This window comes from Astatotilapia calliptera, chromosome 12, assembly GCF_964374335.1.
Source record: "Astatotilapia calliptera chromosome 12, fAstCal68.1, whole genome shotgun sequence".
Classification (NCBI taxonomy): Eukaryota; Metazoa; Chordata; class Actinopteri; order Cichliformes; family Cichlidae; genus Astatotilapia; species Astatotilapia calliptera.
The window spans coordinates 39,377,638-39,401,766 of record NC_137433.1 but is presented as its reverse complement, the minus strand read 5'-3'; the positions used below and the strand labels follow the sequence as shown (position 1 = coordinate 39,401,766).

The window sequence follows — 24,129 nt, the reverse complement described above, 5'->3', positions numbered from 1 at the left end:
AAATCATAAAATTAAAATCAAGTCCGTCTTAATAATGTTCCAGTAAGGCAAGGCAAGGCAAGGCAAGTTTATTTGTATAGCACAATTCAACAACAAGGTGATTCAAAGTGCTTTACAGAGACATTAGAAACAAGAACAAATAAAAAGCATGATTTAAAATTGAATAAAACAAGCAAATAAACTAACTAACTAATTAACAAACAAACAAACAAACAAAACAGTATATAAAATCAAAACAGATAAAATCAGTAGTTAAATGTAAGTTTTGAAATTTAAGCTTAAAGTGTGGATTTGGTGCTTTATTCAAATGCAGCTGAGAACAGGTGAGTCTTCAACCTGGATTTAAATAAACTGAGTGTTTCAGCTGATCTGAGGCTTTCTGGGAGTTTGTTCCAGATATAAGGAGCATAAAAGCTGAATGCAGCTTCTCCGTGTCTGGTTCTGACTCTGGGAACTGATAAAAGACCGGATCCAGATGACCTGAGGGATCTGGAAGGTTCATGCTGGGTCAGGAGGTCATTGATGTATTTTGGTCCTAAACCATTCAGAGCTTTATAGACCAGCATCAGAACTTTAAAGTCTATCCTCTGACGGACAGGCAGCCAGTGTAAAGACCTCAGAGCTGGACTGATGTGGAGGAGGAGGAGTTCAGTTTACCTAAGATGTCCTCCAGGTCTTTGCTGTTAATAGGTTGAAACTGTTTCATGGTGTTTAAACAGTAAACACGAATATCAATGAATATAAAAAGATTTTGACAATTATTTTAAAACATTGATTTGATTACTGGATGTGGACCTCACACAAATTACCAGAAGTGGACAAAAGTCAGTTCCTGTAAGGTCAAAGGTCACATCAGTAGACTTGATAGATGTAGATGATAATGAATACAGTCAACAGGGCACAGTCTCTGTTTGCATTTTTATTTGATTTGATGATTCATTCCCGTAGGCAGAGGTATGACGTTTGATCCACATCAATGAAAATTACAACCTGTACCACACACTCTGAGCTGAGCGTGAACAGGAAGGACAGACTGCAGTAATAGGACGTTTGATGAAACACTATAGGATGATCCCTTTAAGGACCTTTTCAGCTTCCTGTGATCCTGCCAGGATCACCTGACAGGTGTTGAGTCTAAACTCTGAGCAGTGGAGCTGAAATCACTCCATTCACATCGATGTCATTACCTAAAAAACAAAAACGCATTGAAGATGGTCTCATTAGTACTATATAGTGTTTGGATGACTGTTTTCTGTCTGTTACTCTCATGTGAACTCCAGGATCTGAAGTCTTTATTGGTGATTAAATAAAGTAATATTTTCATGTCAGGCTTTTGAACAAAATAAGCTAATCAGCTAATCAAGAAAAAATTATTTCTAAATAAACCCATAATTAATGCTGTTTTACTCACAGCAAATACAAATTCATGATCACAGGAGCTGCTTCACTCCACAGAGTACTTTGAATAAAGGTGACACTTCGCTATCTGACCTATGTAAGTAAATTAAAATAACGTTCAGCACAATACTTTTCTCTCTGCACAAGCCCAGGCTTTTATTTTGAAGTCAAAGCAGCTCACGCAGAGGTCAATGGACGCTTTCAGTTCACGTGACAAAACTAATATGCCGTCAAAGTGCGCACGCGCAGATTCTTACGGCGAGCAGTGACGTATTCAGTTTGTGTAAAAGCTTTAAACTTCAAAAGCAGACGTGCGTCACGTGACAGGAATAAAAACGTCATATTCTTATTAAACTAAAACTGCTTCTCTGAAACTCACCTGAGCCCAGGGCCCTGTTTCAGGAAGCCGGTTTAGTGGAAAAACTGAGTAAGTATACCCTGAGTTAACGAAAACTCTGGGTTTTCGGTTTCACAAAGCGAGTTCAGCTGAAGCCTGAGTGAGTCACTATGACGACACACGCCGTGAAGCTAACCTGCCCCCTAGCAGGTTTACTACAACTAACCCTGACTGTCTCCGCCCCTTTGTCGGAAACCTGACAGTAGGAAGTGTCAGACATGGCGTGCTCCTTCCTTGAAGAGCCAGTAGATGTTGAAGCCCAAATTCTCCGCAGAGCTCTCCGCCGGGAGAGAGTGTTTAGAGCGCGTTTGGACATTTTATCATTTCCTGATGATTTCCTGTGTGAACGTTACCGTTTCTCAGCACAATCTATAATTTATTTGGATAACATCCTCAGGCCATATATTACGCATGTGACACATCGCGGACATGCTCTCAGTTCTGTACATATTATTTGTATTGCACTTCGGTTTTTTGCAAACGGGAGCTTTCTGTATAATATTGGTGACGCTGAGCACGTTTCCAAGGCTACCGTCTGTCGGGCAGTCAGGAATGTTACAGTTGCACTGAAACGTCTCCTGTACTCGTCTGTGGTGTTCCCCGGTCACAGACCCACAAGATTCATCAAAGAGGGATGCCACAAAATTGCAGGTATCAGGATGAACAAAACTTAATGTATGATGTGGTGATACTTGAACTACTACTTAAAATTTACATTTATTTTCAGGGTTCCCAGGTGTGATTGGCTGTATAGATGGCACTCACATTCCAATCATTGCTCCTTCAGTAAATGAAGGAGACTATGTGAACAGGAAGTCTTTCCACAGCATTAATGTACAGGTACATAGTTCCCTGTAGCATGTCAAACTAACAAATTATTTCATTATAGTAATGGATGCTAATTTGTGTTCTCTGCACTGTGAAGATCATATGTGATGCTGCCAACATTATCACAAATGTGGAAGCCAAGTGGCCAGGCTCTGTCCATGACTCACAAATATTCCGTGAATGTACACTGAGCACAAAATTTGGACATGGTGAGTTGAGAATACTTTAAAATATATAAAGACCAATTGCTTCAGGGACATTTGAACTGAAGTGTACCCTTCTGTCTTAGGAGAGTTCACTGGCTACTTGCTTGGTGATAGGGGGTATCCATGTTTACCCTATTTGCTTACCCCTTACCCTGACCCTGAACCGGGCCCACAGCAGCGATATAATCTGGCTAATTGCAGGACAAGAGCCAGAATTGAAATGACTATCGGAATGCTTAAGGCCCGGTTCCAGTGCCTGCAAAGACTCAGGGTCACCCCAGAAAGGGCATGTGACATTATTGTGGCATGTGTGATTCTTCACAACATTGCCACAACTAGAGGAGAACACTGTCCTTCTGAACCAAACATCAGCAGTGATCCAAACCATGAACATCCTGACCCTCCCACGGACATACAAGATGGAAGAGCAGTCAGAGACACCATATGTCACAATCATTTCTTTTGACCCATCACCTCAACATGTTGAAAGAAGAATAAACAGATTTTTTGTTCAACTGGCTTTATTGGTCGCCTGTATTTCCTGTACACAAAGTATTAAAAGATGTAAACCTCATAAAGTGTCTCTGTTGCTTCCTCCTCTGTAACAGCTGTCAATGTTTCTTCATTATTTTCCTGTAGTAAAGAAATAAACAACATTGCTGTTCTACTGTAAACTCATATAATCTGTGGAGTATTAAGAGTACTCACAACTGCATGTTGGTCTGGCTCAACAGGAGGCTGCACCAGATGCAGTACACCATCAACTGATAGAATATGAGGTTTATACAGGTCACTTATAACTTACAAGGGACCAAATGGCAATTAACAAACATACCAAGCACCTTACACTTCATTGTCATTATGCTCTCAAAGACAACCAAGACTGAGGGAAGGCAAAATCAGTAGGAAAATAACTTCACTACAAAATAATCCATTATGGTAAAGAGTTTATCAAATGAATGAGTAGCACTGCGAAGGTGACTGTGAAGAAAGGATGTATGCACATCATGTATTATTTTGGATTTACCCCCTATGTAGTGTGGGGATGAACAAAAAGTATTTGACCAGCATAATATAATCTGCAGTATGATCATTGCTTTAACAAAGTAACAGATAGCTTTAAGAAGGCCTTAAGATGCTTATGCACACAGTTATTATGTTTAGTAGAGGTTCTTGATTAAAACATTTATTTAGTAAAAGTCATATCCATAGTTTCAGTTCGATTATTACATATACGAGAGTGGTTTCTGTCTCTCTGTCTGGTGAGGGGTCAGGAGCTAGTCGCGAGGTGAAACAGGGTGCAATTGTGGTTAGCACACAGACGCAGACACACACACACTTTTAGTTAGATTCATTTATGGGGGAAAGTTTAATTATGTTTTGCTGATGTTGGAAAGAGCAGTTTGTCGCAGAACTGCTGCTGAGGTGTCAAGATGACAAGCGAGCATCCGGCAGTGACAGGATGCTCCTGCTATGAAGATGGAAGACGATGTTCTTTTAAACTGTGTTAAAAGGTCATTGTGGTTTTGATTTGACGCACGTATATATCCTGTCTGTGACGTATGAAGGGGCGTCAGTAATTCAAACCCTGATGCTATAAAAATCTGTGTATGCTCTGATTAAGAGGACGACTACTGGCTGTCTGCGTACAGAGTGTCTTCCCACACGTGTGTTCATTAAAATCATTGTTTGACCAAAAGACCTTCTGGACCATGGTGGTTTGTACTCTCCTTCCTCAATTTTGAACCTTAACAGTAGGCACTTGTGTCTTGCGGGGTTATTGCCTCAGAGGATGTCCCCGCAGAGATGCCTTCGGCCACAGGGCGCCCACTGTTTTGGCTGAGGGCCAACTGCTCAGCCTCTGTGAGTGGTGGTGGTGGAGGACCCCCACCTGTTTTTCGGGCCTCCGCTTTTTTTCTGTTGGCTATAACGGGCCACATTTGAGCATACAGAGTAAGCAAATATGTACTTGTAATGTGCTCAGATAATTTCAATAAGTGCTTACAGACAGAAAATTAATGTAGCCTCTAACTGCAATTGATTTACATGGGACAAACAGACCAAGCACTATGGCTCATAATACAATTACACCTTACCTGTTTGGACTATATTTTTATATTTCATTTTTACTTGCTGCCAGGAACGTTTGGGGCCTGTTGGGTTGCACCTGCGCTCACATCACATCACATCACAAAATAAAATGTATGAAATAACAAATAAAATAACATATGATAAAATAACGTGTTAAATGGGTGGAAATCCCTCGATCAATGTTTATATTAACACTCACGCATTGACTCTGTCGGCTATGTTTTGCCATGCATGCTCTCTTTCTTTTGCAGCTGAGGCTGTGTTACTTTTTTCCGTGGAATTTGCATGTTATCGGCATATGCTGCCATCAGAATTTCGGCCTCAAGCGCTGTAAAATACATTGACCGCGCCTTCTTTCCCTCCGTCTCCATGGTGACTCGCTTAATCTGTGCTCCACTAATCAGGGCTTTATGTATCCTCGTCCGCACGCTTCACTTGGGGTTAAAGCAACTCCGCGTTGACTGAACTAATTGTTATCAGCCTTTCTGAAACCGAATATTCCGAGTTGGACAGTTCGGGGTTACTCAACCCTGAGTATCGTTTTTCACTCTGAGTTTTCTAAACCGGCTTCCTGAAACAGGGCCCAGGTGTTGATCACAGACAAACAGCATAGTCACGTGATTTATCAGAACGCAGCTTCAGTCAGCCTGACGCTCAGTGGCGGTCCTAGCCTGTTTGGCGCCCTGGGCGAACACTCCCCCTGGCGTTACTTGCACTGCTGTAACTGCAGCCTCGTTGTCTCGTCTCTATATGCTGGACTGTCTGTAGCGGAGATGACAATAAAGTTTACTTTAACTTCAGCACCGCGCAGGCGCACCGAGGGCTCTCGAGCTCACTTTTCATGTATAGAATTTCGAAAAAACATCGCTGCTAAATCTGTATCATGATGTCTGGTGTTTTTGTGTTTGTTGCTTTGTTTTTATTTTGCGAGTTGGTTATTAGACGCCGCCCCGCCCTCTCCTCCCTGTGCCGCAAGCAGCAGGCGCACCTCCCAAACTGAGGGCGCCCTTACTCCCAGCAAATGGGCGATAGAAAACCGATCGGTGCCTACGACATTCCCAATATGCGCTGGCTGATGTCGGGGCAGAATGAGTACGAGCCCGTGTCAAAAACCGCTACTGCTGAGGCTTCAGGGAGCAAACTGACCAATGAGGCGCTGACTTTGAATACAGTGTTGTGCCAAAAACTGATTGCTGCCATAAGCTATAAATGACTTGTTGGTCTATAATATGTCAAACATGTCAACTTTACATTTTTGGCAGTGACTTTTATATCTCCTTTATTTATCCAGTTAAAAAAAAAAGTCAGAAATTGCAACAAATAAAACAGTTCTGTAAACACTTAAAGTGGGGAAAAGTCGGGATTGGTCATAATGAAAGTACAATAACACAGAGTTATTAAGATACTTTATGAAAAGGGGTAATTTTAAGGTTTTGCCTATAACCCTGTTAATGTAAAGATATTACTCACACTGGAAATCAGTTTTTGGCACAACACCGGCGCAGAGTCCAAGCAGTTTGTATTTATTTGTATTTGTATGTATTTGTATTTATCCAGAAAATAAACCAAGTTCATGTTTTTACCCCAAAATCTGAAAGCAGTGAGAAATCAGAACATTGAACCCGTAAAACTGACGTCAAACATTAACTAACTGGAATCTTACATCTTATGATGAGCTTCATTATTCTTCAGCTTCTTGCTCAAACAGTGAACTTGTAGAAGAATAATGTTGAATATTTGCACACCGGTGATCACAGAAACATGGAAATGAGCTGTTATGACCTCACACTGATGTTTCATGTTTTCTGGATTTGTTTCTGCTCAAATACTCTGACCTTCGCGACCTCATTGGACAGGAAGTGTGGGAACGCGTTCTCGCCGCTGTGTGCGTCTCGTCAGTTCTGCTTTGTAAACGTAGGTTTGCAGCACCGACTGTGAAGCGTTTCAGGAGATGACAAATCCCAACACGTTCGGTTCTAAAGGGGAATGTAACCAGGATTAAGAGCTGAGTCAGACGCTTCAGAGGGACCTAAACTCAGGTCTGACCCACCGATGTATCCTCAGCACTTCCTGCTGAGTTTATGTTCTGGTCTCTGCACAGCTGGATCACAGCTGTGTGAAGTCTTTTATGGGCCATCGGACGATTTAGTTATAATCTGTATATAAAAGATGGATGTAGCTTCCTGTTGTGAATCCTAAACCTGCATGAGGCTCCTGCTCAGCTGATCTGAGGCCCAACTGGATAAAACAGGAAGTTTATTTTGGTGGGTTTAGGGCGGGGAAAACTTTTGAGTAGGCCAAACGCTCTGCAGGAGATTTCTGTTTTCAGAGATGAAGCCGTTCATTACCTTAAAAATAACAGACATGAATTCAAATTAGACAGAAACATGAATTTTAATTTGACAAATTTCAAAGTATATTACAATAAGTACAGGTTACAGATGAAAATCAGATCAAAGATGAAAACTGACCGTTTCGTGGTGGATGATGACACACACCTGATTCTAGTTACATTACTGAAAGAAGAAGTTCAAACAGGAAGCTTTCTGCAATCAGCTGAGCTGTTCAAACATTAGTCACTCAGCGCGATCTCACGGAGAAGACGAACACGCCAGACACGTTTGAAAGATTTACAGCTTTGGCGTGAAGCGGCGGGCCGGCAGAGCTTGACCTCGCCGCCCCGATCGTCCTTTTCTGTTAGGATCTCCTCGCCACCTGACTCAGCTGCCGGTACAGCTGGATGGTCATGAGCTGGATCTCCGGATCTCCGGGTTTGATGTCGATGGCTCTGAGGAAGAAGTCCAGGGCCTCGTCCAGCTCAGCTTTGCTGTAGCACTCCCGCCCTCGCTGCACCAGCGAGTCGTAGCTCTCGTCCTCGACCTCCTTTACACCTGTCTCGGCGGTGCACTGATCCATCGCCTCGTTTGATACCAACTCAGGCTCGGTGGACGTTTCCTCCAGGAGGCTCCCTTCTCCATATTCCTCAGTGTCTCCTGACTCAAAGTCTCCTTCCTCCTCAAATTCCTCCTCCATCTCCTCTTCTACAAACTCCTCCTCTGAGTTTACAGTCTCTCCACTGGGTTCCTCCTCCTCAACCTCATCATGAGCCAAACCAATCATGTCCTCTTCGGCCTCATCTGAATGGACATCCGAAGCATCACCATCATCTTCATGGCTGTCCTGGTTGTCCATGTCCTCAATGATGGAATGGAGGAAGGAGCGGTGAGAAGCCACGGACGTGTTTCCACCAATGCTCTTTCGAGTACGGAGCGGCGTGGTGCCAGTGCACGCTGACTTTGGCGTCGATGCTCCGGAAACCTGGAAGGAGTTCTCAAGCTGCCCATCATCCTCCTCCTGCGTCTCCTCTTCACTGTCATAAATCACAGCAGCCTTTTTCTTCCTGATACCCACGACTGAGTCATGTGACTCATTGAGGCTGACGGCGCGGCCGTTGCTCGCGCTGTAACTTGATGCTTCTTTCTGCTGCCACTCACAAAGAGATTTACCCACGTCGAAACTTCCCTCCAGCTGCAGCTGAGACAGCAGCTCCTCCTCCTCCTCTTCCTGCAGCTCCTCCTCCTCTTCCTGCAGCTCCGCCTCATCGTGATCGGCGCCACTGTCCTCCAGCTGTAGGTTGAAGTTGCCATTCAAAGACTCGAGCTCGCTGCCGATTCTGGATGATGTGTCGGCTCTGAGGCTCAAACTGGAGACGCGCAGCGCGGAAAGTCTTCTGTTCTCTGGAGGAGTGATGTGAGGAGACCCCAGCTCCATCTCGGAGTCATCGTACTTCAGGGTCAAATGTCCCATCATCTTCTGCTCATCTTCATCGGCTGCTGTAACATACAGACTCGCGGCCGCAGATTCATTGAGTCCTTCTCTGACTGAGGTGTCAGCTACGTCACCAGCCTCCATCAGCACCACAGACACCTCGATCGGATCTGCCGCCTCCAACAAGCTCCTTTCCAGCTTCACTGACGGGTGTTTCGGAGAATCCAGGTTCTGCTCAGCGAGGCTATGGTGGCTGACCTCTGCTGTGCTCTCCTCTGCAGTCAGATCAATCACTCCCTTGCTGAGATTCTCCAGAGTGGCCTCCTTCCCAGAAGCAGTCTGTTCCAAATCCACCACAGCTGGAGACCAGGCCAGGCTCGTGTCCTGCTTCGGATATGAAGGATGTGGTTTCTTCTCATGGGACCGCTCCCGGCTGTTGTTGTCTGCTGGGTATCGGAGCCATGCCGGCTCCGTGCTGGACACCATGCTCTCTGCCAGCTGCATCTGCAGCTCAGACTCCGCCTTCATGAGCTCCTGAGCCTTCTGGACCCGCCCTTCGATGTAATGATGCTCCTCTTGGTTCTCGAGGGCCTCGTCGTGGTTGATGTCAAGTGTAAACATGAGGTCATGGTCAGAAATCCCAAACATCTCCATGGTGTGGAGGTGTGTGATATGTTTGTCGAGCTCAGGGTCGGTGCGCCGGTGCCTGGCGTGCAGCGCCTGAAGCTGGAGCTGTGTAGAGGAGGACCGCGTGTCCTCCAAGGTGAAGAGCTCCTTCAACTCCTGTTTGCTGAAGTACCGAAACGGGTTCTTTTTGTCCCCGGTATTCTGCCTAATAAGAGAGTCTTTGAAAACCTGCCGGCGGTAAATCTTCTCCTCCACAGTGCCGCAGGTGATCAGCCTGTAGATGACGACGTTTTCAGTCTGGCCTATGCGGTACGCCCTGTCAACGGCCTGGGCGTCTGTCGCAGGGTTCCAGCTGGGGTCGTAGATGACCACCCTGTCGGCTGCTGTTAAGGTGATGCCGACTCCACCGACCTGGGTGGTGAGGAGGAAGACGGAGTACCGTTTGTCAGTCTGGAACAGAGAGATGAGCCTCTCTCGCTCTGCGATCTGAGTGATGGTTCCATCTAGCCGCAGCACTTTGAAGCCTCTGTTGCCCAGGATGCGCTCGATGATGTCGAGCACCTTCCTGTAATGGGCAAAGACGAGGGTGCGGTGGCCTTCCTGCCTGAGCCGATCTAGGAGAGAGAAAAGAAAGACCATCTTCCCAGACTCTGAGATCAAGGTGTGATCAGGAACGCTGATGATGCTGTGATCGTTGGCCTCTGTGGTCTCCTGGCAGTCAGCTGCACTCTCCTCCAAGCCTAACTTGGCTATGGCGGCAGCAGAGAGGAGCCTCGGGTGGTCGCACAGCTTTTTCAGAATGTTTAACTCAGCTAGAGGCGATCGGGTGGTCAGCAGGAGCTCTCTGATGTGGTCCAGCGATATGAACTGCCTGTAGATGTCCTCCTGAACGGCACTCAGGTAAGTCCAGACAATCAGGTCGTTTTTTCTCGTCAATTTGGGCATCACCGCTCCAGAGTCTGCTTCAAGGTTTGGAACATGGTCTTCCATGTCCTCCAAGTGTTCCTTGTTACGTGTGCTGTTTGTTTTGTTTTTCTGTACTTCGGACTTGGTCCTGCGCAGGAAATACGGTTTTATTATTGCCATCAGGTTCTCTGACATCCGGGATCCCAGCGCCTTTTCTCCTGGAGTGGCGTCCTTCTCCCGGGCCCGGGTGATGGGGTTCTCGTACTCCGCTTTGAATGTTTTCGCCATGCCGAGGAGGGTGCCCTGACAGGCAAAGTCGAAGAGAGCCCACATTTCTCTCAGGTTGTTCTGGACCGGAGTTCCTGTGAGTAGAACTCGGTTCTTGGACGGTATGGCGTAGGCACTTTTGGCGGTTTTGGTGGTTGTGCTTTTTATCTTGTGAGCCTCGTCCAGGATCATATAGTCCCATGTGAACTCTTTGCCATTGTAGGTGGACAGCTGCTGCCAGTTGTTTAAGAGCATCGTGTAGGTGGTGATGATGACGCCGCCCCTCCTCTGAACTTTCTCCAGATTCCTGGTCCTCTCTCCTTTGCTGATGCCATGAAACTCCTTCACCCTCATGCCCGGAGTCCATTTGGAGAACTCCTTGGTCCAGTTTGTGATGAGGGAAGTCGGCATGATCAGGAGTGTGTGTTTAGCCAGCTCATTGTCGTACATGCCAGAGAGGAATGATATCACCTGGATGGTTTTGCCCAGTCCCATGTCATCAGCTAAAATCCCGCCTTTCCGGCCATCTCTGTAGAGACTGTACAAGAAGGCCACTCCATCCCTCTGGTAGTCGTACAGCTTGTCATACAGCTCTTTAAAAAGCATTAAACCGCTGCTGTTAACATTAACAAACTCGTCATCATCTTCCTCCAAGTCATTCTCAGCGATGAGCTCTTCGATTTTTTTGATCCGGCTTTCCAGTTTGTGACTGTGGTGAATGTTGTAAGCCAGTCTGAAGAACTCCAGCGCTTTGTGCAGGTCTCCCTGTCGGGCAGCGTCTTTGCCATCTTGAATGAACCTGAACGAAAGCAAAGCAAACGTCATTAGTAAGTAATGCTAGAGCTGGGCGATAGAATGATAACTATATGTATTGTGAAATAACTTTTTCTCGATAGAAAAATTAAACTATTGTGATAGACCTCACCGCTCTTGTCCTCTTAAAAAAAAAAGAAGAAAAAAAAAGAAGAACAGCCAATCCAAATTAAGTAGCGCAGAGCCGAACCAATCACAGCCGCAGCGTCACGTCGCGTGACTTGTTGCGTACAGCACAAGTGCCAAGCTGCACATGTGTATTTGTTTGGGAAGCAGCCAGCCGCCGGGTAACGGAGGAAATGAGTGTGCCGAGAGCGCGACCGAAGGTTACCGAGGAGAAAACAGACGATGGTTCCAACGCCGGAGAGATTGTCGAACGGAAGAGCCACAGAAGCTCCGTAGTGTGAAGGTATTTCTGCTATTTCAAGTCTGACAAAAACAGAGCAGCGTTCACTGTCATACACAGAAAGGATCCACGATTTACTGGCTGAATCAAAATAAATGTAAACAAAAATCTGAAGTACGGTTTCTTCATGAGGAACAAATAACCATCAACTCAAATACTTGGTTCTCATTGAACAGAAATGTCTATGAACTTGTAAGAACTGTGTAGGACATGAATCAGTCTGTGTCAGATCCTCAATCTGACATTTCCACTGAAGTCACGGGTAAGAGGCAAGTGGAACCAAGATCGAGGCCGTTTGCTTTGTGAAGTTTGCAAAGACTGCTACATTTGGCCAAAGGTAGTTCACTCTTTGCAACATAGTAGCTGCTCTAAACAGATTTCTCAGGTTTATTTTTAGTATGCTTTTTTGCAATTGGTGTTTGTTCTGGGAAAGATATTGCAGACCGAGCAATAATGCATTTCTTGCATTTCTCATGGGTTCTGATGGGGTCTTTCTTAAAATGACTGGTCCCAGTAACAAAGGCGCTTGTCGACTCACAACACACCCGGCAGAACATCATGTTATTTAGCTCGTCATATTCCAGCCACAGAAATTCTTTTGTCCATGAAACTGCTGCGCTTTTTTTTTTCTTTTTGCCTTATTGTCTGATTTGTCATAACTTCTCCGTTTTGTGGTAAGCTTTTCTTTGGCTGTCACTTCTTCACGCTGACCTGTCTTATTTGGCTCAGCAGAACTAAAATATATGTCCTGCTGCTTTTACACGCACTCACATAACGCTCAGCGATCAACCTCTCACATGTTTAAGCTGCGGGAGATTTCACTTGTCACGTTTGAACAGTAAGCTAATGAGTGATAAGACGATGTCAGAGGAATTGGTGCACAATTAATCGTCACTGATCAATCAGTGTCACATATTGACAGTGGCTCATCGATGCCAGTGACATAATTACTCAGCTACATTGGCGAAAGAATGCAAAAGCATAGAATGCGGAAGCAAATCCCAATTTCTGAAAAGACACTACGGTAAATAGGCTAAACTTATATCGAGGTCTACAGAGCTACCGGTTCAGCAGCTCACCGGTTCAAGCTAGGCTAATAAACTATGGAGCTTCTTCTACAACTGCTATACACCCATTTCAAAAGGCGTACACGTGCAACTACATTCACTCAGAAGTTATAAAATTTAAAGCACATTCATATTTTTCCTTCCTATGACAGCCCGACGGGCAGGGCTGAGTTAGATTTTGGTAGCCCGACTGGAAAAATCGCTAGCCCCGGGACGTCGGGCTAGCGATTTTGCGAGCCCTGCGATCAGCTGATCATTGATCAGTTTCATGATTGAAGTAGCAGCAGGAGAGAGAGAGGTTGTTAAGCTTAACGCTGGAATGCTTTACAAACATTCAGAGATGAACTTACACACTTGCTTTACTTCTCTCTGGAATCACTTCCTCGGAGATGAAATGTTGGGTTGTTAGCGAGGCTACAAACGCTCAACCAGACCACTGTGGAGCAGGGAAATTATTTTACTGCTATTGTTAAATAATAAATATAATCTGCAGCATGGATATTGCATTCAGGGGTTGAACAGTGTGTGTCTTTCAGAAAGGCTAAAAGTCACAGGCTGACAGGAAACAGGCTTGCAGAGAGTTTGCAGAAGTGAAAGTCCTGAGGTTAGAAAGTGAGTTTGTGGAAATCACCTTTAACCGCCCTCTGCTCGCCAACACTGAGATCACTGCGGCTCACAGTCACGACTGCCAGGAACCTCTGCTCAGTCCTGACTGCACTTACAGTCAGCGCCCATGACTAACAGTTATAGAGTGCTGGGTTCATCATGATCAACGGGAAGCCTGACACCTGCTGGTGAAAGGCCGCAACTACAAGAGACAGCACTAAACCAGAAACTGCAGCTCCTCTGAAACCAGAGCAGAAAGACTGGAGAGGAGCTACAGAAAAGCACAGCTACAGTCTTTAAAAGGTTTCTCATGTCTGATTCTTAGATAAAGATATTTCAGTGCTGTTGGAACACAGAACCAAAACAAACAAAGATGCGACTAGGGCTGGGGCCTAACATTTTCTTATAATGTTAGGCCATTATAAGAAAATTAAATATCGCAATAGAATATGGGTAAAACGCACATGCACAGTGCCTTTGTTTACATACGCACATGGCGGCGACGGAGAACGAGAATGGCGAAAGCGGATCAATGAATGAAACTGATGAACCAGAACTGGTTTGTAAAAATGCTGCAGCTTCACTGGTGTGGAACTGGTTTGGCTTTCGTCCGTCAGACACACAACAAAGCACAGTTTTTGGTAGAGCATGCTAGCGGGCCGTCGTTATTACCAAACCGATTTTATGTGCACGGCGCTCAAAAATCTGTCAAATGTTTCAGTACGACTTTGTTGAGCTACGAAGCCGCACCACTTGATGGATTTTCCGAGCGTTACGGCTGTCGTAGGCGGAGCCTCGCGGAGTGATACGCACTGTGCTTCAACATAATATTACCGTATTGTGTGTGTATAACCTGATTGGTGCGACGGCACGGGAGCTTCGTCTACACGCCAGAAACAGAACAGTCTTAAAAAGAAAAAACTGATCTCAGATCAGCCACACGCTGTAATAATAATTTAAATCAAGTAAAATGTGTTTTTAACTAACGTCTAAATTGTGATATTAGCACAGAATCAAATATTTAATGGATGAATTAATGCACCTTAAAATGCTTCAGTAAACTGCGACGTGTGGAAAACAGATCCAGGACATTTATGATCCCATCCCCACTCAAACACTGACGTCCTCTCAGCCTCTGTGCTTGTGACAAACAGGCTTCTAATGTCAGTGACTCATGAAGATCTGAGCTAGGGCTGCCACAAACGATTATTTTATTAGTCGTAGAGCTGGGCGATATAAGATTTTTTCATATCACGATATCAGCCAAATAACTATATTTGTAAGATTTAAATGTGCCGTTGCTCACAAGTAAAATGTGAAATAATCAGCAGCTTGTTTTGATTTAAATATTTATTTCCCATAATAAGTTCAACAGGGTAGATGTACTTAAGGAACATGAGACTTTTTCAGATAAATAAAGGCAAATATTGCAAACTACACAAAAGGCAGCCGCTAAAGCGTTTAAGTTTCAAAATAGAACAAACGAAACAGACTAAACTGTCAATTCCACTTAGAAACAAAATATTAATTCTAAAAATAAATCTTAGTTTGTTTTACAGAAGAACAGACAAAACAGACAAATCCCGCCCTCCGTTTGGCAAATCTGATCACGCCGCCATCTTCCTCATGCCAAAATACAAACAAAGGCTGAAACAGGAAGTTCCGGTTCAGAGGAAGGTCGCGCGCTGGACGGATCAATCGGTGGCCGCGTTACAGGACGCACTCGATGACGCAGACTGGGGCATGTTCAGAAACAGCTCCGACGATGACGTCAACGTGTTTACGGAAGCGGTTGTGGGATTCATCGGGAAACTAGCGGATGATACCGTGGAGACAAAGACTATCACAACGTTTCCCAACCAGAAGCCGTGGGTGGATAAAACCATCCGCGACGCTCTGAGATCCCGCACCGCTGCCTACAACACGGGACTCATGACGGGGGACATGGACCCGTACAAAGCCGCGTCATATAACGTGCAGAGGGCGGTGAAAGAGGCGAAGCAGCGCTACGGGAGGAAACTAGAGTCACAACTCCAACAGAGTGACTCTAGGAGCCTGTGGCGGGGACTAAGGACAATAACGGACTATAAAGCACCAACAACCGATATGACGAACGCGGCCGTGACTCTGGCAGACGAGCTGAACACTTTCTATGCTCGCTTCGAGGCTGCAGCTAAGGTCTCCAACAATGCTAGTGTTAGCGGCGCTAACGGCTGCAGACAGGAAGATACTGCCAGCACCGGAAACGTGCTCGTCATCTCCGAGCATGAAGTAAGGAGAGCCTTCAAGAGAGTGAACACCAGGAAAGCAGCAGGACCAGACGGCATCCCAGGTCGTATCCTCAGAGACTGCGCATACCAGCTAGCTCCTGTGTTCACTGAGATATTCAACATCTCTTTATCTCAGTCGGTGATCCCCACATGCTTCAAAGAGTCCATCATTGTTCCTGTCCCGAAGAAACCCCACCCTGCTTCTCTCAATGACTATCGCCCTGTAGCCCTCACCTCAGTAGTGATGAAGTGCTTTGAACGCCTGGTCAGAGACTTCATCATTTCTTCACTACCAGACACACTGGACCCACTACAGTTCGCTTACCGTCCAAATCGTTCCACAGACGATGCCATCTCTCATCTCCTCCACACATCACTCACTCACTTGGACACTAGAAGGGGGAATTATGTTAAAATGCTCTTCATAGACTACAGCTCTGCATTTAACACCATAATTCCCTCCACACTCACCACCAAGCTGGAGCATCTGGGACTCAGCTCATCTATGTGTCAGTGGATCTCCAACTTCCTAACTGGCAGACCACAGGCAGTAAGGATGGGCGGACATGTCTCAGCCTCCACCACTCTCAGCACTGGAGCCCCCCAGGGGTGTGTTCTGAGCCCCCTGCTGTACTCTTTGTACACATATGACTGTGTGGCCACTACCAGCTCCACCACCATCATCAAGTTTGCTGACGACACCGTCGTGGTGGGCCTGATCTCTGATAACAACGAGACGGCCTACCTGAAGGAGATTAGGAATCTGGAGAACTGGTGCCAGAGGAACAACCTCCTTCTAAACGTCAGTAAGACAAAGGAGCTGATAGTGGACTTCAGCACTAAGCAGGAGAGGAACTACCAGACCCCCGTCATCAACGAGTGCCCAGTGGAGAGAGTGGACAGCTTCAAATACCTCGGAGTTCACATCACGCAGGACCTGTCATGGTCCTGTCACATCAACACCGTGGTGAAAAAGGCCCGACAGCGTCTCTACCACCTCAGACGCTTGAGAGACTTCCAACTGCCCTCCAAGGTGCTCAGGAACTTTTACTCGTGCACCATAGAGAGCATCCTGGCGGGAAACATCTTAACCTGGTTCGGGAACAGCACCATGCAGGACAGACGAGCTCTACAGAGGGTTGTGCGGTCAGCTGAGCGCACCATCCGCTCCGAGCTCCCTGACCTGCACTCAATCTACAGCAGGCGGTGCTGGACCAAGGCCAGGAAGATGGTGAAGGACCTCAGCCATCCCAACAACAGACTGTTCTCTCTGCTGAGGTCAGGAAAGCGATTCCGCTCCCTGAAGACCAACACAGAGAGACTGAGGAGGAGCTTCTTCCCGCAGGCGATACGGTCTCTCAATCACACCACCACACAGTACTGACCCACACATGCAGTTCTTACACACACACTGGACTTTCTGGACTTTGGTTTTGCACAACACTGGTCACTATATTCTTCATTTCCGGTTAATACTTGTACAGCTACTGTCATTGTGTATATATTTATTTATATTTAGATTTCTTCATACATTCTTATATAGTTCTATATTGTGTATTTTGTTGTACAGTTATTTTATTTTCAACTTTAATTTATATATTTTATCTTATTCTTCCCAGTTAAATTTACCCTTCATTCTAATTTGTGTTGTACAGTTATTTCATTTTTAACCTTAATTTATATTTTATTCCTTCCTAGTTAAATTTACCCTTTTTAATTTTTCATATTTATTTCCTATCTTATTCATAGCCTTTTCCTTTTTTGTTCTCTTTAGGTCACGAGCAGTTGTCCAAGCATTTCACTACATATCGTACTGTGTATGACTGTGTACGTGACAAATAAAATTTGAATTTGAATTTGAATTTTATTACTTCTAAAAATAAATCTTAGTTTGTTTTACAGAAGAACAGACAAAACTGACTAACTTTTGTCAACATCAACTAAACTGAGAACTAAAAGGAAATTCTCGACCTCTCCTTGTTGTATAGCTGAGCTTTTCAAACAGCTGTAACAGTTACTTTAGTCTGACAAAAGCCGAATGACGAATTAGCGCTTCCAGTCAGAGACTGAGCTGCACCGCTTTATTGTATTTCCAGACTTGCTTTCGGCACATTTACAGTGCAGCTGCTCTGTTTTTGTCAGACTTGAAATAGCAGAAATACCTTCACACTACGGAGCTTCTGTGGCTCTTCCGTTCGACAATCTCTCCGGCGTTGGAACCATCGTCTGTTTTCTCCTCGGTAACCTTCGGTCGCGCTCTCGGCACACTCATTTCCTCCGTTACCCGGCGGCACGGCGGCTGGCTGCTTCCCAAACAAATACACATGTGCGGCTTGGCACTTGTGCTGTACGCAACAAGTCACGTGACGTGACACTGCGGCTGTGATTGGTTCGGCTCTGCGCTACTTAATTTGGATTGGCTGGGGTTTTTTTTTTTAAGAGGACAAGAGCGGTGAGGCCTATCTCAATAGTTTAATTTTTCTATCGAGAAAAAGTTATTTCACAATACATATCGTTATCGTTCTATCGCCCAGCTCTAATTAGTCGACTAATCAGATCATCATCCACTGGACATAAAACGTACAGCTTATTGCACCAGCAGCATCTGCTCTTATATAACTATCATTAGCTTACAGCTTTAAGTGTTTAAGGTGCTAACTAAAAATAAAGACAAGATGATAGTTTATTAAATTTTAATTAAATCTGCAGATTGTCTCGGTGAAGTTTAATAAACTCCTTGCTATCTAAAATATAACAGGACACCGGAGTAAATTCTCGAGCGTCTCACACTTCTGATGATCAGCTGTCTGCTTGATGTTTATTCAGCTGTGTAAAAACTTTAATCTCAGCCAAACCGATTTACTCAGGAACAAATAAAATACTGAAAAAAGCCAAACAATAACATGTTTAAGTTATCTAAGTGACTCATATATCATGTTTAACCTGAGTAGCGAAAGACGGCGGTGATCTGAAAATGTGCCGGGAGTTGTGCCGTTCTCAGCGGCTTCAGTGACCCTTGAGCTTTCGGCTCGCTATGGAGCTGATGGGTAGCAGACGTCTCTGAAAACGTCGAAGCACTTTTGCAAATATGCGATATCTTGATAAACCGAGCAGATATTTGATGTTTACACAGATACATTCTCGCCTGAAAATATGTTAAAAGTTTATTTTGTGACCCAGAAAGATTAATAAGAGTAACATTAAAACTTAGTAGCGGCCGCCATTGTTGGAAACTGGAGTTTGGCTGGGCCGCGCTATGAATTCTGGGATATGGTGGGCCACGAAGGACACACCCGACCCATCCTTCAAATTCGGGGAAAAGGAGGACGCATTTGTCGGCCATATTCGGAGGAGTCTACGAATTTGGACAGCCTTCGGCGCGTCGCTGTGACGTAATCGGTCTACAAATGCGGCCTCAGGAGGATGCAGCCCATGAATTTGGACACGACCTAGGTCACAGCTACGATACCGGGGATTGCTTCTTCTTCTGGGTTTAACGGCAGCTGGCATCCTTGTCGATGCAGTGCTGCCATCTTCTGTTTCAGTCCGTTATTACACTCTTAAATCTTACTACTTATTCCTGCGTCTTTCAGGATCTTACAAAGCTTCAAACAAAGCATCAACTATTAAATTAGTCGGCGACAATTTTGATAGTCGTCTAATCGTAGCAGCCCTAATCTGATCATCACACATTAATAGTAAAAGAACGCGGCTTTGGTCTACTTCAGGGTTTCGCAGAGCAGCGACTCACCTGAACAGTTACTGATCCCAGACTCAGGACAAAGAAAATCCTGCCTCCACTTACAGCGGATGTGACGGGTCATTGCATTAGATTAGTGGTGTGTGTGTGTGTGTGTGTGTGTGTGTGTGTGTGTGTGTGTGTGTGTGTGTGTGTGTTACCTGTGGTAAGTTTCCATTTCGTCTTCTGTGTCGATGGACAAAGACCTGCAGAGAAAGTCTGAGTGAAAATCAAACAAACTGATAAATAAGCACCACAAACAATGAAGCTTCTCATTCAGCTTCACTGTTCTGGAGTTTTTTGCCTGAGTGTAACACCACCTCCCATTACAGGTACCAAGTGTCAGACCGAAATCATGCAGCAGTTCAGAGATCACACACCCACATATTTCGCCTGAGAGTCCACTCAGAGAGCCACAGGACCTGATATTCACCCTCACCTGAAGAACACCTGAAGCCTTCGCTCCAGGAATAAGAAACACATCCATAAATCTGCTTAAATAGTTTAGTCTGTTTCTGTCTTGGAGCAACTGTGACCCACATCGTTTCCTTAGGGATTAATAAAGTGTTCTGATTCCGGTTTCAGTCCTGTGTTCACACCTGCGGGCTTTTACCTGCAGGTGTGAACAGCCAGTGGTCCAGATCTACTGGCGTTTAGATCTACTGGCGTTTAGATCTACTGGCGTTTAGATCTACTGGCGTTTAGATCAACTGGCGTTGGTCGAACAGATGTGTGGCAGTCTTGCGTTTCAGGAGCTGCTACCGACAAACCAGCAAAAAAAAAAAAAAAAACACCAAATGTGTCACCTGTGACACTTGTGAGGTTGTCTCAAACACACTCAGTCAGTCTTGATGCTGTTGAACAACAAAATGTTTAAAAATGTGGCGAGTTTACCTGGTGATATCCTCACGCGCGCCGCGATCGCAAAAACAGCAAACAAGTAACACCACGCCGATGTTGTTCACAGGACAGCAAGAGTAAACGATCGGGAGACTCTTGTCGTCGTTATCGTTCCCCTCGCACGGTTTGTTTCTCCGGTTTCAGCGTTTTTGCTTCACAACTACAGCGAGCAGTTTACTTTGTGCACTAACATGGACTCGAGTCAACCAGCGCCACCTCTGGCCAAGTGCCACAGCCTACAGCCAGATCAGCCTGTGACACACATCTGCACCACGTTTGAATTCGTGTCATGCACATTTGTACCTTTCAGTTGTGTCTGTTTGTGCGTCATGCAAATAAACCTTTGAAAAGAATGAAATGATATCATATATTCCTTATTGGCCTACATTTGTACAAAATTCCAAATTATATACACAAAGTCATAGACATCACCACTCCAATTGGTCATCATGATTTTAATATTCTCTTTTCCCATAACAATGAAATACGCCTTGGACAAATATGACATCAATATTTCATTAGTGTTGTCACATCACATCCTGTAAGCATCGTCTGTCTGTGTCTTTTCCCTGAAAATGAATATTTCCAGCCAATATAGGCAACCCATCAACATGGCTGGAGTTATATACAGTCTGTATAAGTGTGGTTAAGCTAATGAAGATTTGTAAGGAGACGGCAGTTACTGTGAATTCACAGCAGTTACACAGTGATTAGTAATAAACAGCCAGTGAGAGTGAGTGGATTTAAGAAAGTCAGTGACTCGGGTGTGTTGCTTGGTTTGTCATCTGTTTGTGAGACTGGAGGAGACGTAGAAATCTTTTGTTTTAAATCTTAGTTAGGAAGATTCCTGTTTGAAAACAAGCACGTTTTGTGAGAAATGCAAGAAGTACATCTGCAGAAAGCACACAGTTACATTCTGTCCATCATGTAGACAAAACTGAAAATGTTGAGCATTGAAAAACTGAGAACGTTGGGCAAGTTCAAAATACGTGTTTGTAAGAACGAAAAACCAAATTGTTCCTAAAATAGTTATGGAAAGTCTAACTGTGTTCTACATGTTTATTTGATGGGAAATAAAGTTGCTATTGTTTTATTGCAGTTTTTGGATAATTCTGAGTGGATTTACACAGTACGGGTCAAAATGACCTGCAACAAAATCAATGTCACTTTTTTGTTTTTCAACATAATACAAGGGTTCATTTCCAAAACTTGCTTATGATCTTCAATTTGTAGCCGATCCACTATCACACAGCAGCTGGAGCAGTTTCAAATGGAGGTCAGTCCACTGCTACCACAGCCCACTACTAGATTAACTTGTGACACATCTGCACCTGCTGCTATGATGAGTAGAGGCTGAGTGGCTGCACTTACCCCTGGTACATCCAAATCTACCCACAAACATGTTGACAGATGCAATGCCAGCAATGTGGATTGTCAACACTGAAAACAATCAGTAAGCAAAGACAACAGGGATCATTTGTTTCTGTTTATTTAGCACCCACAACATCTGTAGTCGCCTTCTGCACAGGGGAAGTCCACACACACTGTGTGGTACCACTTTCCACAGAAGGTGCATTCAGTCTGCAAGATTGAATGAGATTGTCAGAGTCATTGTCTGACTGTTTATTACTAATCACTGTGTAACTGCTGTACATTCACAGTAACTGCCGTCTCCTTACACATCCATCCATCCATTCGCTTCCGCTTATCCTTTTCAGGGTCGCGGGGGGCGCTGGAGCCTATCCCAGCTGTCATAGGGCGAGAGGCGGGGTACACCCTGGACAGGTCGCCAGTCTGTCGCAAGGCTAACACACAGGGACAGACAACCATTCGCACTCACATTCACTTCCACATTCACAGCTAGTGGCAATTTGGATTATCCAATTAACCTATCCCCACAAGCTGCATGTCTTTGGACGGTGGGAGGAAGCCGGAGTACCCAGAGAGAACCCACGCAAACACGGGGAGAACATGCAAACTCCACACAGAAAGACCCCGGCCTGATGGTGGAATTGAACTCAGGACCTTCTTGCTGTGCGGCAACAGTGCTCACCACCGTGCCACCCTCTCCTTACAAATGTTTATTAGATTGACCACACTTATACAGACTGTATATAACAACCAACTCTAACATGTTTGTTCGCAGAGAAAAGACACAGACAGACTGTGCTAACGACATGTGATGTTACAACACTGGTGAAATATTAGTGTGGTTTCATTCTTTTCATAGGTTTATTTGCATGACGCACAAACAGACACAATTGAAAGGTACAAACGTGGTGCAGATGTGTGTCACAGGCTGATCTGGCTGTAGGCTGTGGCACTTGGCCAGAGGTGGCGCTGGTTGACTCGAGTCCATGTTAGTGCACAAAGTAAACTGCTCGCTGTAGTTGTGAAGCAAAAACGCTGAAACCGGAGAAACAAACCGTGCGAGGGGAACGATAACGACGACAAGAGTCTCCCGATCGTTTACTCTTGCTGTCCTGTGAACAACATCGGCGTGGTGTTACTTGTTTGCTGTTTTCGCGATCGCGTCGCGCGTGAGGATATCACCAGGTAAACTCGCGACATTTTTAAACATTTTGTTGTTCAACAGCATCAAGACTGACGGAGTGTGTTTGAGACAACCTCACAAGTGTCACAGGTGACACATTTGGCGTTTTTTTGCTGGTTTGTCGGTAGCAGCTCCTGAAACGCAAGACTGCCACACATCTGTTCGACCAACGCCAGTTGATCTGGAACACCGGGACCTCACACGGCACAGCCTGTTAGCCGCTCGCTAACGATTCGAGCTTTACTTACTTCTCCAGCTTCTCCGAAATCTGCCAGACCTCTCCGGTACCGTTGGCCCCGTCCATCCCGCCGTTACAGCTGTACCTCCGCCTATAAACTGCTCGAAGGCGCGACTTTAACGATTATTTGTCCTCAAACTAAACTCCGAACTCTCCGAGGAGCCGCTGCCTGTTTCTATGTTTAAACTCGAGGATCATCCCCCACCGATTTGTCACAGCGAATCAGAGATGACGCTTTGGGGACATGACGACTACGTTATCCAATCGGAGAAGCGGTGTTGAGTGCTATAAGGCGGGACCCCAGTAAACGTTCAGCCAATGAGCAGCCGAGCGGCACGCGCGAGCAGGAAAACGTGATGTGCGATACCACTGATTTCCTTTCCGATCCGATACCAAATAATATTCAGGGTGGTATCGACGATACTGATCCGATACTTTGTACAAAAACTTATTTTATTTATTGTATCTCAAACTATAGCGTCACAATGATTACAGGACATCAGATTTCTTGTTCTTATCACTTAATAATGCAGAGTTCATCATATAGAAATAAAAAACCTCAAGTTTTGCCCTATTTGAACACGTTGCCTGCAGCAGTAAAGGACTCTGTGAGAGACGTCTGTCTCGCCCTAGCAGCACCTGTCCCTGTCCTCCTCTTCAGTTCGCCTCAACATAAGCTCGTCATATTCTGTGATATGATTTACTCTGAGGCAGGGGCGATTTTAGCCCATTTTTGGGGGTTCATTCAAAAATGAATCAAAGCACCCACAAAGATTTCTTACTTTTTTTGACAATATTTGCTGTTTGACTAACACACTACTAAAATATAAAAACCATACAGTACTTGGTTGAGACGTAAGATTTTAACAACAAAAGTATAGATACCCCCCCCCCCCCCCCCCACACACACACACACACACACACACACACACAAAAGAATGGTTTGTTCCAGCTCTCTTGCTCCGTTGCTGCCAGAGCGATGGTGGCTGAGACACAGCGGAGCGGAGGTGTAAGTGCCTGGCTTAAAACAGGACATATTAGCTGCATT

General features: G+C 45.0%; 1 protein-coding gene and 2 long non-coding RNA genes across 3 annotated transcripts; 1 reads left to right on the top strand and 2 right to left on the bottom strand.

Annotated features, from left to right (window-relative positions):
* Positions 1 to 52: 52 nt before the first annotated feature.
* Positions 53 to 2,101, bottom strand: LOC145432258 (uncharacterized). Its single transcript, XR_013912539.1, has 2 exons — positions 1,778 to 2,101; positions 53 to 1,187 (listed from the first exon to the last, which is right to left on the bottom strand). It is a non-coding gene; the product is annotated as an uncharacterized LOC145432258 (long non-coding RNA).
* Positions 2,102 to 2,522: 421 nt separating this feature from the next.
* Positions 2,523 to 3,407, top strand: LOC145432260 (uncharacterized). Its single transcript, XR_013912541.1, has 3 exons — positions 2,523 to 2,635; positions 2,721 to 2,832; positions 2,913 to 3,407. It is a non-coding gene; the product is annotated as an uncharacterized LOC145432260 (long non-coding RNA).
* A 3,888-nt stretch (positions 3,408 to 7,295) lies between these two features.
* On the bottom strand, positions 7,296 to 23,732 carry ercc6l (excision repair cross-complementation group 6-like). The gene is made up of 3 exons (XM_026188477.2): positions 23,092 to 23,732; positions 19,551 to 19,595; positions 7,296 to 11,287 (listed from the first exon to the last, which is right to left on the bottom strand). The coding sequence occupies exons 1-3, from the start codon at positions 23,145 to 23,147 to the stop codon at positions 7,618 to 7,620; spliced, it is 3,771 nt and encodes a 1,256-aa protein (XP_026044262.2). The 5' UTR covers positions 23,148 to 23,732; the 3' UTR covers positions 7,296 to 7,617.
* Between the last annotated feature and the right edge of the window lie 397 nt (positions 23,733 to 24,129).

Coding starts and splice junctions, on each gene's coding strand:
- ercc6l (XM_026188477.2), bottom strand. CDS start 23,147: ATGGACGGGGCCAACGGTACCGGAGAGGTCTGGCAGATTTCGGAGAAG. Junction 19,596..23,091: donor ATTTCGGAGAAGCTGGAGAA/GTAAGTAAAGCT, acceptor CTTTCTCTGCAG/GTCTTTGTCCATCGACACAG. Junction 11,288..19,550: donor GAAATGGAAACTTACCACAG/GTAACACACACA, acceptor GCTTTCGTTCAG/GTTCATTCAAGATGGCAAAG.